Source organism: Salminus brasiliensis, chromosome 7 (assembly GCF_030463535.1).
Source record: "Salminus brasiliensis chromosome 7, fSalBra1.hap2, whole genome shotgun sequence".
NCBI lineage: Eukaryota > Metazoa > Chordata > Actinopteri > Characiformes > Bryconidae > Salminus > Salminus brasiliensis.
The window spans coordinates 37208831-37227312 of NC_132884.1; the positions used below are offsets into that span (position 1 = coordinate 37208831).

The 18482-nt window shown below is 40.3% G+C and overlaps 1 protein-coding gene across 2 annotated transcripts in view; it reads left to right on the forward strand.

Annotated features, from left to right (window-relative positions):
- The window catches only part of slc12a5a (solute carrier family 12 member 5a), a 230397-nt gene continuing 211915 nt past the window's right edge, over positions 1 to 18482 (forward strand). For both annotated transcript variants that reach the window (XM_072684819.1, XM_072684820.1), the window contains exon 1: positions 1 to 417. In XM_072684819.1, the coding sequence (XP_072540920.1) occupies positions 252 to 417 (166 nt within the window). In that variant the 5' untranslated portion in view covers positions 1 to 251. The remainder of the gene's footprint in view (positions 418 to 18482) is intronic.

The following is an 18482-nucleotide window of genomic DNA, read 5'->3' on the forward strand; positions in this document are numbered from 1 at the left end:
GCTGCTTGCAACTCATTGAAGAGCTCATCCAGGGGACAATAAGAGCGCGTCTCAGAGCCGGAGACGCGCAGGAGACGTTCCCAGACCGCCTTTAGCCTATTATTCCTGGCGAATGAGCATCCTCCCGCAGATCTGAACCAGCTGTTAGCCACTGGCGGAGAGACCACCGCTGCAGGCGGCTGCTGAACATCTGCATCGCCGGCCAAATTCCTGTACCGTCGCCAACGAGCCGGGAGAGCAGCGTGGACACCATGAGCCAGAGGTTCACGGTCACCGCGTTCTCCAAAGGCGACGGCGAGCGAGCCGGTGGGGCTGACATCCAGGGGGAAGTCAACCAGCTCTTCGAGGGAGACGAGCCCACCCCGAGCTGCGCGGACAAAGGAGGCGCCTCCAGCTTCTCTGAGGACGCGCTGAAAGGTAGGATGTGAAACTGGCTGGCAGGACACCTGTAGACGAGCAAAGCCGAGTAGTAGACCCACCGTGGCCCACCCAGAGAGCCCCAGCTTATCTGCTCTGATCTGATCTGTCTGTCGGTGCGGAGCGTGCGTGTGCCTGGAATTTTAAGCGACACATTGTCATTCAGGCAATGCCTGTGACTTCTGCATGTGAGCTACAGGTGCACTGCTGCACACAGTACGAGTCCAGCCACCCCTGGACACCACGGTGAGATCACCCACGTTGGTACTAGCCTTGTGCCTAAATAACGTTGTCCAGTCTCTTCCAGTACTTCTGGACCATGATGGTCAACATAGTGGTCTACACCATTTAAACACTGTCCTACCAAAGAATGTCCCATCCCTGCTGACAAATCCAGCTCAAGACCGGCTGGTCTAAGCCGGTCTTTGATGGTCAGGGTGTTTGAAAAACTGGGCATCTAGAAGAAAAAAACATGACCTGGATGACCAGCATAGCTCATGACCGGTTTGGTGTGGAGCATGGTCATGTTGGTCATGCTATTAAAGCAGCTTGGTCATGCTGGTAAACCAGCTAAACCATCAAACTCAAATGAAAGCATATCATATATACTGGTCAGGAGCTAAGCTGGTCGACCTGAGCTGACCAGGCTGTGAACTTGTAACATGTAGGTCATGCACATGCTTGATAACCTGGCTATGTTATTAGGGGTTGTTTGTATTCAGACCTGACCTTGCTCAAGAAAAGGTGACACTGGTAGATGCCACTGGAGCTAATGTACATCTGTCATCCTGGGTGACCTCCCCTGATGGATGTAGATGTCATTGTCATCATTCAAGGACATCTCAGGAGCTCCGTCCGACATTGTCTTCTGAGCTCCATATTTTTCAGTGCTTCATTAGACTGGCCTTTCTTCATTCTGCCCAGTACAGTACAGTATCTCCGTGGGGTTCCATCTCCATAATGATGCTACATTTCACTGGCAACTGTTTGAGGGGCTTTTGTATAGATTGTGTTAGTAGTAGTTAGTAGTAGTAGTAGTAGTAGCATCCTAATACACCCATAAAAAGGGTCTCTTTAAGGGTTCTTCAGTAAGGCCAGTTGTGATAAATAGATATGGTTGGTGTAGCATAGTGGGTAACAACACTGGCATTCCTGTGGCAGACTGGTTCACCATGCTACACCATTAGGAGCCTTTTGGACAAGACTCCAGAACTTCAGAGTTGGTCTGGATAAGAGCGTCAGCCAAATGCCGTAAATGTAAATCTAGAACCATGACAACTCAGTTGAGAACCATTGAGATGCTTTTAATGGTTTCTTGCCTGGTTAAAGGGTTGTATTGGTGGTAAAACACTGAAGATGGTTTGTAGAAGGTTCAAAGTAGCCCATATATCAGCTCCCACTATTGTTACAAGTCCAAGAACCTCTTTGAACCCATTTTCAGAGCATGTGGTGGACCATTTTTTGGACCAGTTGTAAATTCAGCACAAATACTTTTTGCACAGACAAACTTCACCCCATTTTCTGTCGCCTAGTACTTCTCGTTTAGTGATTTTGGGTTCCACATTTGGTCCTAGATGCCTTGAAAAACTGGTGCAATGCAGTTAGGGCAACTACTCCACAGAAACCACACTGGAATATTGTAACTGTGATAACATTTCTGCTGGCCTTTGACCATCTCGCAGTGTTCCTAATGCCTTCTCGCCCTCCCATGCGTTCACTTCCCATTATCACTGGCCCTGCTCATGTTCATCATCGGCCAGGCTCAGATACTCCAAGTAGGAACCATAGTGCCTCTGTGGCTGCACAAATGGAGGAGACTTTACAAGACGCGCACCTGTGGTTGTCCTGGAGACCGGGTTGCCTTAGAGAAGCTCTCGTCTCCGGTTCAAGCTCTGACAACGTTTCCATGGCAACAGCTGCCATTCGTTCTGTGATTGGTGGCACCCTAGGCCTGGAGTGAGGAGGAGAAATGATAACGATAAAGCAAAAATGGCTGCGCTCACAGTGACCATGTTGTCAAATAGGTGTGTAATGGCCCTGTGCGTTATCCGGAAAATTACTCACGGAATAAATTGGAGTCTCAAAAGAACCATCCATTTTCATTTTCTCTGCCTGCCATTCTGCCAGTCTGAGTGTGTAAAGGAGCAAGAGCACAGTGAGTGTGTTCTTCAGCCCATACAGTCGAATAGCCCTGCCCTAAGGTTCAGAAAGGGAATTCCTCGCTTTATGGGATAACAGTAAAGGAAAAAAAGACCTTGACACAAACAAGGTGACGGTGCTATTTCTCACACTGTCACTGATCATATTCTTATCGATCACTGGAGATGAGATCACCGTGGTGTCTTTGAAGCCACACAGGTATAGGGAGCTAATACTCGGTTCCTGCTTCTGTTCTGACCTTGCTGCATGGTTGCATTGCTGCAGCCTAGTCAGAGCCCTGATGTGGGATTTTACTTACCTTCTATATGAATAATTAGTTGATGTCGTGCTGATGAGAATCGCTGTGATGGAGATGGATTAGGTAGAATTATTTAGGTCATTATCTCAGCTTTTCTAAAGATTATGGAGAAATATGGATTGCATCCCCATGATCAGTGGCATAACATCAATTACTAAGGCAGACATCGATACAGCATCCCCATCGCTGCAAGGGCGGCCACTACAACTGCAAACATGCTACATTTATTTTAGGTCCACTTCTAAGCAGAATTTATTTATTAAGCCATTTGACATTCTTACAAATGTTTACATGACCAATTTATCCCTCTGAATTAACCACTGTTTGTTACTGTGCCTTAAAAATATGATAAATAATATATATGCTTGCTGTCACTCAAAAACATTGTGTCTCTACAACAAAATTTCAATGAAAGTCTATGTAAAAATATTCCTGTGGCATTTCTTTTGGTCCATTCATCAACAAAGGTTTGATACAATGGAAAGAACAACTGCCATATATAAATTACACTATATGTCCAAATGTTTGTGGACACCTGTTCTCTGGACAGTACAGACAGTTACTCCAACAAAACGAATAAACTACAGGATAAACTATTTAATGCCCTAGATTTTAGACGAAACAGTGAAAGAGCAGGTGTCCCAAAACTTTTGTCCATATAGTATATGTCAAAAAGTTAAAATCGAGATAAATGGACAAGGTATTTGCATGGCAGCAATGACATGTCAACTACCCGTTTTCTGACTGGCTGCCTGTTTTGTGCCTTATTAATAAAGCCGTCAGTCCAGGCCAAATCTCTCCTCATTACTTCAGTGTCAACAGGTGGAACAGAACTACCATATACTGAATAGGGAGCTATATGTAAATATATTTCTTTTAAAACAGTGGATATATGGGCTGTATTGAGTGTGGAGTGAATAGTACATTTTATTTATTTATTTATTGATTGATTTATTTATTATTTATAATTTTTCAACCCAATTTGGAAGGCCCAACTCAATCCTTGTTCATGAACTTCCCCTATTACTAGCAATGCCCCCAACACTAGGAAGGTGAAGACTAGCACATGCTGAGCCTCTTGTTGAAGCAGCAGCGCTAGGCAGTCAACACGCTCAGAGGAAAGTGCGGCTCCCCAGTTCCAATACAACAGCTATCAGACATCACACTAGGAGCGATGTGGGGAGGAGCTGCCATCATCCCACCCCTGAGAGAGCAAAGCCAACTGTGCTCTCTCTGAGTCCGGCTGCTGATGGCAAGCAGCATGACCCGGGATTCGAACCAGCGGCCCTCTGATTCATTTAAACCTTTGTAGATGTAAGATCATTTCAGATTTCTATGATATGGGATCTTTAAGCAGAATATCACAAAGGAAGCTGCGGAGATGATATTTTGGTTTTATATAATATCTAGGGCATATACTTATTACAGCTAAACTGTGTAGGAGGGCATTATTATAAAGGGCCACTATATGTAAGTCGCATAGCTGTATGTTATAGTGTGGGAAGGTAAAGATGTTCTACATCAGTGTTTCTCAGCTCTGGTCCTGAAGGCACCCTGCCCTGCACATTTAAGTGGATTCCCTGCTTTAACACGCCCCCTGCAACTCTGAAAAGGACTTGTTAATGAGCTGATTCAGTTGAATAAGGTGTGTTGGGAGCAGGGAAAGCACTAAAATGTGCAGGGCAGGGTGCCTCCAGGACCCAGGGTTGAGAAACAAGGATCTACATTAAGGCCATTTACATTAAAAGCAGTACGGTCATACCAGTTTAACATTATTTACCATATTTAAACAATACTCTCTGATTACTGAATGAAGTTGAATTGAATAAACGTTACAGTACATGCATGTGAATTGCTATACGATTAAGCTCGTAATGTAGTTCATCAATGTAAACAATATTTCAGACTTAGACTTAACCCTTTAAACATGCTATGGCCTGCTGATGGGCTGAAAGTGTTATTACAAACTTCTATTAGCAAAGAATAGCCCCACCAGCTTGTACAGACGTCCCTGTAGTTACTGAGATATGTCTTAGTGTGTAATAAGCCTTGGAACGTTAAGGGGATAATTCAGTTTCAATGAAAAGGCACTTTCTCAAAAGAAATATTTTCCAAAAACATTGTAGCAAATCAAAACTACACTTCAGATAATATGTAGTAATTCATTTTGTCATAAAAGAATGTGTACATTTTTCTAACTGCTCCATGTCCACATGTAAAAGACCTTTTCAGAATAAAGCACTGATTTAAAATGGCTGTAATAATGAACAGATTATATGATTCACTTGCTTGGTTAATGTGTGATATATGTGGAAGTACATTGCTCCTTAATACAGGAAAAGGAAAGGACAGAAGATGACAGTTATAAATGTTTTTTCAGTCCGTTTCCATGTTTAACCTCTGTGGTCCCTTTGTGCTCAAACAGATTCAGATGTGCACATTCAGATGTGCAGTACCTGGAACACGGAGTGATTCATTAGAATTCATTGCCTTGAATGAATGCCTGAATACATACATAAAAATGAGAATTCACATACATGCAGTTGCGGGCAAAGGTTTGAGCACCCCTGGTCAAAACATCTGTTACTGTGAATTTAAAACAAGTACATGATAACCTGATTTCCATATAATAATTTTAATTAAAAATTTACATTTTTTAACAGTTTTAAAAATGCCAGAAGCAACAGTTGGGCACCTTGCATAGTCAGTACTTAGGACATTTGCTTATTCTCCCTGGCTAAAGGCTTCTTCTGGGGGATTCTTGGGCCATCTTGCTGCATCACTCATCTGAGGTCTGTCCACAGATTTTCTATGATGTTTAGGTCAGGAGACTACGAGAGTCATGGCAAAGCCCTTAGCTTGCGTCACTTGAGGTAACTCATTGTGGATCTTAAGAAAGCTCATCTCCTATTTTTCAGTCCTCTTTTAATCATTTACAAATGCTGTGATGTTTGCTTCCAGAATTTGCTGGTATTTAATTAAATCCATTCTTACCTCTACCAGAGAAATGTTCCTTGCGCCCAAAGCAAGATTGATCCACCCCAACACTTAACAGTTGGAAAGGTGTTCTTTTCATGAAATACTGCCCATTTGTTCTCAATATGGCCAAAAAGTGATAGTTTAATAGTCCATATGGCTTGTTGTTTCCAAATGTATCCGGCTTGTCCCCTCCATAAAGGTCATATTTGTGAAGGCTTCTGCACAGTAGAACAGTGCACCATCACTTCAGAGTCTGTTACATCTTCCTGAAGGTCAAATGTAGTCAAATGGGGGCTTTCATGGTCTTCCAGACCCCAACTTGGCCTCCCCCATTCCTGTTACCTGCCATTTCTAAATTACATTATGATCTAAGGAAATTGCTACCTGAATGGCTGCCACTTTGCAGTCTTCATATAGTCTTCTCCCGCCTTGTGGGCATCAGTTAATGTGTGTTTAATGTGTAGAGTGTTAGGTAGCTGCTTAAAGGAGCCCATGGCTGCTGATTGCTGGGGCAAAATATGTTTGAGATTTATAAAATGCTGTGAAATTAGCATGACCTGCCCTTTCCTAACAATAAACAAGCCATAACTTTAACAACCTAATAAAGGCCCGAGATCTTGGTAAAAGTTAAGTGAGAGCTAAAATCTCTTGAGGTTCCCAGACATGGTGTTTTTGCGTCTCTGCAACTTTTACAGCAAAATGTATTTACAATAAAGGAGTGTGAGTGTTAGTAAAGGTGGTAGTGAAGACACACACACTAGTGAACTAAGGGCAGTGAGCACACACACACCCAGAGCAGTGGGCAGCCAACTCCAGCGCCCGGGGAGCAGAGAGGATGAAGGGACAATTTAGTTTATATATATATATATATATATATATATATATATATATATATAGATATATATCATCTCATCAAACTTCTATTATTAAAGAATAACCCCATCAGTTTGTACAGAGGTCCCTGTAGTTACTGAGTAATACACCTTAGCCTTACTGCAGGGGTTAACTTTAGCTCACTATCTCTATACTCTGTATACTATTTATTAGGGCTGGGCAATATGGTAAAAATACTATATCATGATATTTAAAGTGTTTATTTAAAACAAACAAAATCATTGATATGTTAGTGAAGCATGTTGTGCAACATTTATCATTAGAAGATAAAATATCGTTATATTGCCCAGCTCTACTATTTATTAAATGCACTCCAAACAAAAAGGGTTGTATATAGTGCTGAAAGGGAAAGTCTTTTCAAAGAAAAAAGATTCAGTATAAAACTATTTAAAGAAGACTTTCCACCAATGGGAAGCAACCTTTTAACCAACCTTTTAAGCACCAAAATGTTTTGTTTAATAGAACCATTGCTTGAACTCAAGAAAGCTTGAAGAACCCTTTAATGAGGAGTGTAGGTGAGCATACATCTGGCTTTGTTTATTTGTGGTACTTGTCCCTTGATTGTCTCATACGTTGTGTCCCATGACCTACTCCTCTCAAGGTAAACAGCCTTAATCATAGGTGGCATTTATGTATTTGCAGACATATGAGCTAAAACATTGAAGGCTGGTTTTCCAGACATTGGCTTAATCTGTGTCTGGAAAACCAGCCCTGAGGCGCAGTAGTTTATTTAGTGAGACAGACCTGCAGCCGATAGCTGTCTGGCCGTTATTTCTTTAGCTTCACATAATGCAGCAGGATGATAAGCTGAATTCTAAGTGGTTTGTTTATCGAGCTAATGTAATATCATCACAGTAAGTCAGTTATGTCTGAGGAGTTCTATTGTCTCATTTGGTTTAATGTGGTGGTGTATGACTGGGTAGCTCACCACATATCTTCAGCTGTGTGTGTGTGTGTTACCAAAGGCATGCATGAAAGAACCTGAAGAGTGCCTGCAATTTTGCCTGAGCCGCATGGCATCTGCTGTGTGGTTTTTAATAAAGCCTGTTGACAGAGAGCAGACCACAGAACATTAAATAGAAATTGAGGTTTTTAAATGTGGGGGTCTGAATACAGCTACTCTTCCGCATCCTCCATCAAAGTTCTGCCTTAAGCAGCATCGCAGGCCAATCCCCCCTTAGATTTTGATAAGTGGATGCCATTTGCTATTGCTATTGTAGCTATTATTGTTATTTTTGCTATTTTTGTCATTCTGTACAGGTCGAAAATGTGGTGTATGTTATTGGACTCTGCAGGCCGAGTTAATTCAGTGAGCTCTTTTTAACCGGCCCTCTCACAGCATGGTCCATATCAGGCTCCAGTGAGTCAGTGCCATCCTATTCTCAAAGCCCACAGAGTGTGGGAGTTTGAGGAGTTGATATACAGCAGGGGGAATAAAGCACTATTTTAGCTTGATTGGTTTTTACCAAGGGAGGTGTTATGAGGTTATCTTTTAAAGGTTTGACTGGCTGGTGGTGCAAAAGTCAGAGATTACCCTTTATCATTTAGGTTCCAATCAAATCAGATAGGAATGTCCCGATCTGATCCAGGCATATTGTAGGGGATCGGGTATCGGCTATGTTAATCCCAGTCCAGTTCAGAGTCTTTGTTTGAACCACGGTGTTCAGAGCGCTGTCTAGTGACATCAAGGCGTCATTAACGGACTTTATTGCCCAGCCGGCTGCAACAGTGCGGGCATTCTCAGAAGGCAAATAAAACAGTGTAGAGTCTGCAGTGTGGAGCTTTTTTACACTGGAACATGAAAACAGACCATAATATCTGACCCTTTATAAAACTCTCACTGAAACGCTCTGTTTTACCAGCGGGAGAACCGGAGAACCACTCGCCTTTCTCTATTGTTAAACCAGCTAATGCTTATACACACACATGCTATAGAAACTCCAATCACAGCACATTCACCTACAATCACTTACTTATCCGTAATACTTACTAACACCGTTTTCTCTGTTGTGTAAAAAAACTGAGCAATTCTCAGAAAATTTCAATTACCTTGATGTTGTTTTGCAAACACAACCTATATGACCGCCTAAATAGACTATGTGCTATGTAGCTATAGCTACTAGGCACATGCTTACCAGCTGTAATTCTTATAGCCAGTGTTTTATCTGTTCTCTGCGTTTGTTGGGTCTACAGTGTGACAGTATTTCATCATAATTGAACAAAACAATAAATATTTACCCTCAACTGAAAAGCCACTATAGAGGGTACATGCATGACATCATCGGCGGTGGGAGTCACCGCAGCCATGCCCATTGAGTAGTAGCATTAGCTTTCAATGTGAATGCTGCTAAAACACAAAATGGGAAAGAACTGCTGTGCGACTGACTGTACAAACTGATTCAGCAAGATACCGGAGCTCTCCTTTAACAGACTGCCGAAAGCTAAAGAGAAGAGAAATGAATGGATTGCTGCAATACTGGAATCAAGGCACAGAAATGTGTGAGAGCTCACTGTTTGGTGAAGTAACGCTCTAAGAACAGGTGGGAAAATAACAAGCCCACCGCAGATGCAAATTTAGATACATGCTTAGTTCGATTAAAAGGGAAAGCAGGCCAAGCCCAAATGAACAAGTCTAATAGCTGTGCCTGAAAACAGTCGAAAACACTTCTAGTCACTCAACTTTGTGCTCTGAGAAACGAGGCTTCCTCCTCTAAACGGGTGTGTTTTGAGCCTCAGTTAGCTGGACGCTCCTGGCGACACATCGATGGGCCATTGGTTCTTTGGTATAATTTGGATGGATTGCTGTCAAGTCCAACGACTTTTCATTTGAGCTTCTGTATGCTCGATGCATTTACACATTCTGGCCAGATAGGGTCTCTAAATCCCCAAATCCCCCCAACCTATCAACTACAACAAACATCTAACAAAAATCTCAGCAATAATGATCAAGGTCATATAGCAGTGCCGTCGCCAGAACCTCACTAAGCTTCGCTGTGAACTTGAGCCTGGGCTCTGTCTTGGAGGTCTCTGAGAAGTGCGCCATACTGTCCTGAACTCTCTCTGTTGTAAAAGCCAAGCCATCCCTGCCCCTCAACCCCTCCCCACCCCCCGTATGTTTCACCATCCAGCGTCCCTTTTAACCTAATTTTCTCCCCTGATTGCAGCAGCGTCCACATGTGCCGCTTTACTGCGCACCTCTAAAATGGCTGCCTGGGACAGGGTGTGCAGCCAGAGCGGCTCCATTGTTTCAGCTAATGTTTTGTTTATTTTTTCCTGCGCTGTTGTCTGCCTGATCTTATTTGCATGAAAGTTACGAGTCAATTGTTGCCTGAATACAGCGGAGGCCATTAGCCTGTTGATTGTTCCTTTCCAACAATGAACCGTTGACCGGCCCATTGCTTCCACACAATGGCCCTGTGGAGTGGCTGTTTTTTTATTCACGCTGGTTTTATTCGGGTTTACACAGAAACGCAGCTGGTGGAAGCGTGAGTATTTCGGCACAATGGTTGTCAGGTGTCAGAGGTGCGAGGTCTCAGAAGCTATTGTCTGGCAGGCTGGGTAACACTCAGAAGCACAAAGCTATCGGCCCCTTTCAGAGGAGTAATAATGTGCCGATCGGCAGCCGTATGGGATTAACAGAGTGCTGAGAATAATCTCCCGCTCTCTTTCGACCTCCCTCTCTCTCTGTTGAACTCATTAAGGTACTCTCCTGCTGTAGTTTTAATCTTTTAATTAACGAGTGCCTTTAAATGGCATTTTACCTTTTTAACCTAATTACAGCTGATTTGGTGCATGTCACATAATGGATAAAGCTGTGACTGCTTGAGGCCCTGTCCACGCACATCTGGATATTTTTACAATCAGAGATCCCCCTTCCTCCGGTTTTGAAAATATTTCCGTCCACACCGAAACAAAAACGCTTGCATGAGCATGCTAGCCCAGTATGGGGCGACAGTACCTCATAAAGAGAGACGTCACAAGAGAGACATTCACGAAGAAGGTAGAAAGCACAGGGGCCTAATCCCAAATTGCACACTGCTCCCTATGTAGTGTCCTTAGTAAGTCAGGAAATTACAGATTCTAAATGTAAACAGAGCTTTAATATATCTGTTATAGAACAGTATTTACATTTATTCAGTTATTCCAGACACTCCCCTCTGGTAAAACCAGTACAACATGGCATGCTAACAGCTTTTTTCCCAGAACTGTAGCGCTCCTAAACAGTGGACACAGTGGACACCTCACACCCTAATCTATAAACTTAATCTAACTGAACTGAGCTTCTAAATTTCACTGGATTTAACTGCACTGGATTTAACTGCAACAGCAACTGCAACAAGTACTGATGCATAACATGCAGAACATTTGCACTACGATTATTTGCACAGCTGTACAGATGTTAATTTTCATATTTGTAATTGTTTATATCATAATATAAATAATACATTTAATAAAAATAAAAATATATAATAATCTGTACCTAACAGTTTTTTGCAGCTCTTATTATTCTTTATTCTATTTATTGATTAGTGTATTTTTCTCTCTCAGTGTAATACTTGATAACTTTTTTTTTGTTTGTTACATGTCATACTTGTGTTATTGTGAAATAAAGAGATTCTGATTGTGATATGTGGAGATCTGAAATGTAGATGCTGTAGTTTTATGGCTTAAGTAGTTCACTATATAGGGAGTAAGGAGGTATTTGAGATTCAGGCAGAATCATGCATGCGTTGTGCTGTCAGTTTTTATAAAGCTCTGTTTTCTCCATCCACACAACAACACTGGAAACTGGAGTGTTTTTTTAAACCTAGGAGAGTGTTTATTCTGTGACCAAAAACTGTATTTTCATGTGAACAGGAGGCCAAAACTTCCACAAAGTCTCTGTTTGGAGGGATAATTCAGCTTTTAAAATAAGGGTGCTTCAAATGGTTCTTGCCATAGAAGAACCACTTTTAATAAATAACCATGTTTGCAGGAGAAGAACCTTTAAAGTGGTATATTGGTTAAACTCATCACACCCATACATTTCCTATACAAACATGGTTCTTCTATGACATTTTGAAAAGTATCATTTGTGGCACATGGACTTTTAAGAGTGTAGCTTAAGTTGTCCAAAGACTTTATTAGGGGCAATCCAAAAACTTACAGACAATGGTAAACTCATCTAAACATCTAAAATCCAACCAACTAGAACATAAAAACAAGGTTAATAATAGGAAATCGAAACAGCTCAGAACTCTAGATCTGGACACACAGATCAGCACCAAGGTCAAAACTCAAAACAGCTCTGGACCCAAGAAGGCAAACCAGAGTATCGATTACAAAGGCTTCTCAAAGTCAAACTGAGGCCCCGTCCACACATGTCCGGATATTTTTAAAAATGGAACTGTCGTCTTCTTGAAGGAGGGATTCAGCCAGGAGGTGTTTCTAGCGAGGTAGAGTCTCGACTACCTCCATAGTCCCTATATAGCGAACTACCTAAGCCATAAAACTATATCATCTACAGATGCAGATAGCATTGGATATCAGTTTTCCACGTATCAATAAATGTAAATACTGTTCTATTACAGATATACAGATATATATTAATGCTCTGTTTACATTTAGTCATTTCAAGACTTGCTTAACACACTACATAGGCATCAGTGTGTGTAATTAGGAACTAAACCTCTGTGTTTTCTTCTTACTTCTACGATGTCTCTCTTTATGAGATACTATTGCCTCATATAGGGTTGGCGTGCTCATGCAAGCGTTTTCATTGTTGTTTTTAAAGAAGATTCATCTGTTTTTAAAAATATCCCAAGTGGACGGGGCCTTGGGGTATAAAAGAGAAAGTCTAGTCTACTAGTTTAGTCTAGTACAAGTAGTTGCTAGTGAGCTTGATATTCAAAAGGTGGAGCCAGGGCCAAGAAAGGGCAGGAATAACCCATTTACTAACTGGGAAAGTGCAAACACATTTTTCTGACATGGGTAGACATGACATATTCCAATAATATGCGCATTTTTACACTGACTTTCCTGTGGTGGACAAGGGTTTGATTTCCTGGCTAGGCAAGCACATCACACGTGTTGTGTGATGTGCTTGCCTAGTCAGGAAATCAAAAAGAGTCTTTGGGCAATGTTCCTAATGCTACATTTGGCTACCATTGTAATTTGCTCTTGTTCTCTTGGATTCTCACATTCAAATCTTGCTTAAACAAGATTTAAGAGTTCATTGTCATGTGCACAGCATAAAACTATAAAAACAGAAAAACAGGAGAAGTATAATATATATATATATATATATATATATATATATATACTAAGTATAGAAAGTAAAGGAAAGTAGAAGAGTACAGTAGAGTATGGATGTTCATATGTAAAGTGCATTGTGCAAGTACAAAAGCACTGATACTGTTAATGTGGAACTGTACTTCCAAGCTAAGAACCTTTGTGGAGTAACAAGGCCGTTTGTGCTGTAGTAGACTAGGGTTCAATTCCCTGGCCAGGCAAGCAGATCACGCTACACCAATAAGAGTCATTGGGCAAGACTCCTAACCCTGCATTCTCCTTCTTACCTGTGAAACATGATTCAAACCTTAGTCACTCTGGATTAGAGCACAAGCCATAATAAGCTTGATGGCGTTTCACATTTGAGTCTTACAGTTTCACCTCCTGAAAAAGCCTCTGGAGGTCTGATTCGTCTGTGATCTGTGACTTTGCACATTTGTAAGAATTCACCCTTGATTTCAAAAGCACAGCAGTGGGCTGTTGACTGCCTTGAAATTTTGCCTTCCTGCGTCGTAATCACTCAAGAAATAACGAGCGAGCGAGGCTTTGTGTGTCAGGACAGGAAACTGATTGGTTTCAAGACACTGCCCCTGGTGCAAGGTGCGCATTTACCCTACGCGTACAGCATGTACGCCAACGCATGCAGGCACATGCACACTGTGTACACACTCCTAACATATTGATATTGATGGGAGCTCACTCACCTATGCAATAACATCATTAAACAAATGCCCGCCCACGCAGACGGAGCGTTGGATTTAATTGTGCGCCGTTCGTAGACTAATTGTATTTGCGTGGCATACCTAGCCCAAGCGCTGTAATGATGTAACTACTCTTGATTAGAAATGCATTTGCTCAGCAGTGTTTCTGCAGAAATCCCTGCTCATCACGCTGAGCACTAATGCACACCATCAATCATGGAACTTGCTAGAATGTACTCTCAGATCCTGTAGTGACGGGTACCCTCATAGGTAAAGAGAAACAACTCCTGAGGACTTCTAAAGTCTTAAGAAGTACTATTACATTGTGGTGTGCTCATCAAACACATGCACACTATGTCCAAATGTTTGTGGACACCCCTTCCACTGAATGCATTCAGCTACTTTAAGTTGCACTCATTGCTGACACTAAAGTGCAAATGCACTCTCAATAGAATAGGACTCTCTGGAGCAGATGGAACCAGTGCTGCCTAATGCCAGGCGTGGGTTAGAGGGGTATAAAGCCCCCCAGCATTGAGCTGTGGAGCAGTGGAAGAACTGTTTTCTCTGGAACGATGGTTGGTGCTCCATCCAGTACTTTTGGTCATTCTTCCAGACTACCCTCTCTTAGTTATGCAGATATATTGTATAGAGTGGTTGGTTTCCTGGCCTCGGTGTTGTAGCCTGTAAGAGCAAGTGCTGCCATGGCAGATTAAGAAACGTTAATTAACCCCTTAACACTCCAAGGCTTATTACACTACACATTACTAAGGTGTATTACTCAGGTACTACAGGGACTTCTGTATTGGCTATTATTTGGTCATAGAAGCTTGTAATAACACTTTTGAAGAAAGACATAATAAAACATTATTAAAAATGCAAGATTTTTTTTTTGGTTGAGATTTTGGGATAAATTGACTTAAAAGGTTCAGTTGAAGGATTAAAACTTTAAGGTTACTCTAACCTTAAGTATTTAAGTTACCTTAACATAGAGTGTTTAGTATCTTAAGTTTACAGTGCAGTGGGATGTGGAGTGGGATGTGATTAGGCATGTTACATGTCTAACAGATGTAGCAATGGTTCCACTTTTTTGGCTGAAGTATCCAATCAATGTATATTAATATAATGTAAGTAATGTACGCTATTATTTTTTAGATACCTTTGAGACATTTATCTTTTCTTTTTTCATGCACATCCTGAAATGTCCTTCATTATGACAGCATAAAAGCTGGTGTTATCAAATAGGTCATTAAAATAGTCATTTCAATCATTCATATGATTACTGGATTAATAGAGATGGTTGAGCTCTGAGCTGCACAATCTATTGTTTCAGCATCGACATGTGCATATGAGCAATAGTCACTCTGAACGTGTCTTGTCGGATGCAATGTCAAATTATAAAATTATAATAAACATGCCATGCTACAACTTTTCTGATGCTTGATACAAAAGGAAAATCTGCATGCTGCCCATTCTCCATGCCATATCTACTAGATACCAGCCCAATGACATTCAATTTACTCCAATCCTGGATACACAGATGGCATTTTTAAGATCATGCCATGTTGGATCTCTGATCTCTGGTGAAATATGGTGAATTTCTGTATTTTTGAATATTGCAATTTATATTTATTTAACTATTGCAATCAGCAATTGATGAGTTGATTTGATTTCATTTTATTAATACCAAATGCTTAGATCATGAAAAGGTTTATCATGACACTAAATACTAATACTTGTGATGTATCCAGGTCTTCTGTTTCTTTTACCTCACAAGGATTTCCATTGAATATTAATAAATGCAAATATTGTGAAGAAGGTCTGTGTATTGACAAGAATCTGGTACATATCATTATGGGGTTACGATTCAATATATTATGATATATTGTGATACTATTTTTGTTTTTAAATTATATGCATAACATCTGAATAAAAGAAAACTTTTTATTCAGTCAGAACAGTCGGATCTGAAGAGTACTGGATTTAAACACCACAAAAAATGAACCATTGCATGCCACCAATCTTTGCATTTAAACTGATAATTAAAATGACTATTTATTTAATTGATGCAATATTGCAAAATATAATTTCCATAAATTAATATTTCGATAAGTTATACATTATTACAATGTATTATGTTTTAATTATTAAAATATGTGTCATGGAAATCCCAGTATGGCCACAACACTCCAAGTCAAATACAATCTTTATTCATAACCAGGCTGAGTTGATCATCAGTATTGACTATATTATTTTTTGTATAAATACAATTTGTAATATTTAATATTTTTGAACATTTATTGCTGTGTTCCCATTTTGTGAGCAGATACTGTAAGATGGTGTGCAAAAAAATCTTCCATTAATGTTAATGCACTACTCAGGAGCAGGCCAGCAATTAAGATGTCAGATTTGCCCTTTAGTGGCACTTGGCAAGATAACCTGCTTGACATTGCTATTATCCTGTTATCAGGAAAGAGTGTCTAAATGATCAAGTGTCCTACAGAGCTTTTGTTCTGGTCACAGGTATTTGAGGGTAGATTAGGGTGGCGTTTAAGATATAGGGTGTTTTTTAGGGTTAGTATTGGGGTGACCTTTAAAATATAAGGTGTTTTTTAGGGTTAGTATTGGGGTGGTATTTGAGACATTGGGTGTTTTTTTGGGTTAGTATTGGGGTGGCATTAAGATATAGGGTGTTTTTTAGGGTTAGTATTGGGGTGTCCTTTAAAATATAAGGTGTTTTTTAGGGTTAGTATTGGGGTGGTATTTGAGATATAGGGTGTTTTTTAGGGTTAGTATTAGGGTGGCGTTTAAGATATAGGGTGTTTTTTATGGTTAGTATTGGGGTGACCTTTAAAATATAAGGTGTTTTTTAGGGTTAGTATTGGGGTGGTATTTGAGACATTGGGTGTTTTTTTGGGTTAGTATTGGGGTGGCATTAAGATATAGGGTGTTTTTTAGGGTTAGTATTGGGGTGTCCTTTAAAATATAAGGTGTTTTTTAGGGTTAGTATTGGGGTGGTATTTGAGATATAGGGTGTTTTTTAGGGTTAGTATCGGGGTGGCACTTAAGATATAGGGTGTTTTTATGGTTAGTATTGGGGTGGTATTTGAGACATTGGGTGTTTTTTTGGGTTAGTATTGGGGTGGCATTAAGATATAGGGTGTTTTTTAGGGTTAGTATTGGGGTGGTATTTGAGACATAGGGTGTTTTTTTGGGTTAGTATTGGGGTGGCATTAAGATATAGGGTGTTTTTTAGGGTTAGTATTGGGGTGTCCTTTAAAATATAAGGTGTTTTTTTAGGGTTAGTATTGGGGTGGTATTTGAGATATATGGTGTTTTTTAGCGTTAATATTAGGGTGGCATTAAGATATAGGGTGTTTTTTATGGTTAGTATTGGGATGACCTTTAAAATATAAGGTGTTTTTAGGGTTAGTATTGGGGTGGAATTTGAGATATAGGGTGTTTTATAGGGTTAGTATTGGGGTGGCATTAAGATATAGGGTGTTTTTTATGGTTAGTATTGGGGTGACCTTTAAATATAAGGTGTTTTTTAGGGTTAGTATTGGGGTGGAATTTGAGATATAGGGTGTTTTTTAGGGTTAGTATTGGGGTGGTATTTGAGATATAGGGTGTTTTTTAGGGTTAGTATTGGGGTGGCACTTAAGATATAGGGTGTTTTTTATGGTTAGTATTGGGATGACCTTTAAAATATAAGGTGTTTTTTAGGGTTAGTATTGGGGTGGAATTTGAGATATAGGGTGTTTTTTAGGGTTAGTATTGGGGTGGAATTTGAGATATAGGGTGTTTTTTGGGTTAGTATTGGGGCGGCATTAAGATATAGGGTGTTTCTTAGGGTTAGTATTGGGGTGGCACTTAAGATATAGGGTGTTTTTATGGTTAGTATTGGGGTGGTATTTGAGACATTGGGTGTTTTTTTGGGTTAGTATTGGGGTGGCATTAAGATATAGGGTGTTTTTTAGGGTTAGTATTGGGGTGGCATTAAGATATAGGGTGTTTTTTAGGGTTAGTATTGAGGTGGCATTTAAGATATAGGGTGTTTTTTAGGGTTAGTGTTGGGGTGGCACTTACGATATAGGGTGTTTTTTATGGTTAGTATTGGGGTGGCACTTGTGATATAGGGTGTTTTTTAGGGTTAGTATTGGGGTGGCATTTAAGATATAGGGTGTTTTTTATGGTTAGTATTGGGGTGGCATTAAGATATAGGGTGTTTGTTATGGTTAGTATTGGGGTGTCCTTTAAAATATAAGGTGTTTTTATGGTTAGTATTGGGATGGTATTTGAGACATAGGGTGTTTTTTTGGGTTAGTATTGGGGTGGCATTAAGATATAGGGTGTTTTTTAGGGTTAGTATTGGGGTGTCCTTTAAAATATAAGGTGTTTTTTTAGGGTTAGTATTGGGGTGGTATTTGAGATATATGGTGTTTTTTAGCGTTAATATTAGGGTGGCATTTGAGATATAGGATGTTTTTTAGGCTTAGTATTGGGGTGGCATTTAAGATATAGTGTGTTTTTTAGTGTTAGTATTGGGGTGGCATTTGAGATATAGGGTGTTTTTTTAGTGTTAGTATTGGAGTGGCATTTGAGATATAGGGTGTTTTTTTAGGGTTAGTATTGGGTTGGCATTTGAGATATAGGGTGTTTTTTAGGGTTAGTATTGGGTTGGCATTTGAGATATAGGGTGATTTTTTAGGGTTAGTATTGAGGTGGCATTTAAGATATAGGGTGTTTTTTAGGGTTAGTGTTGG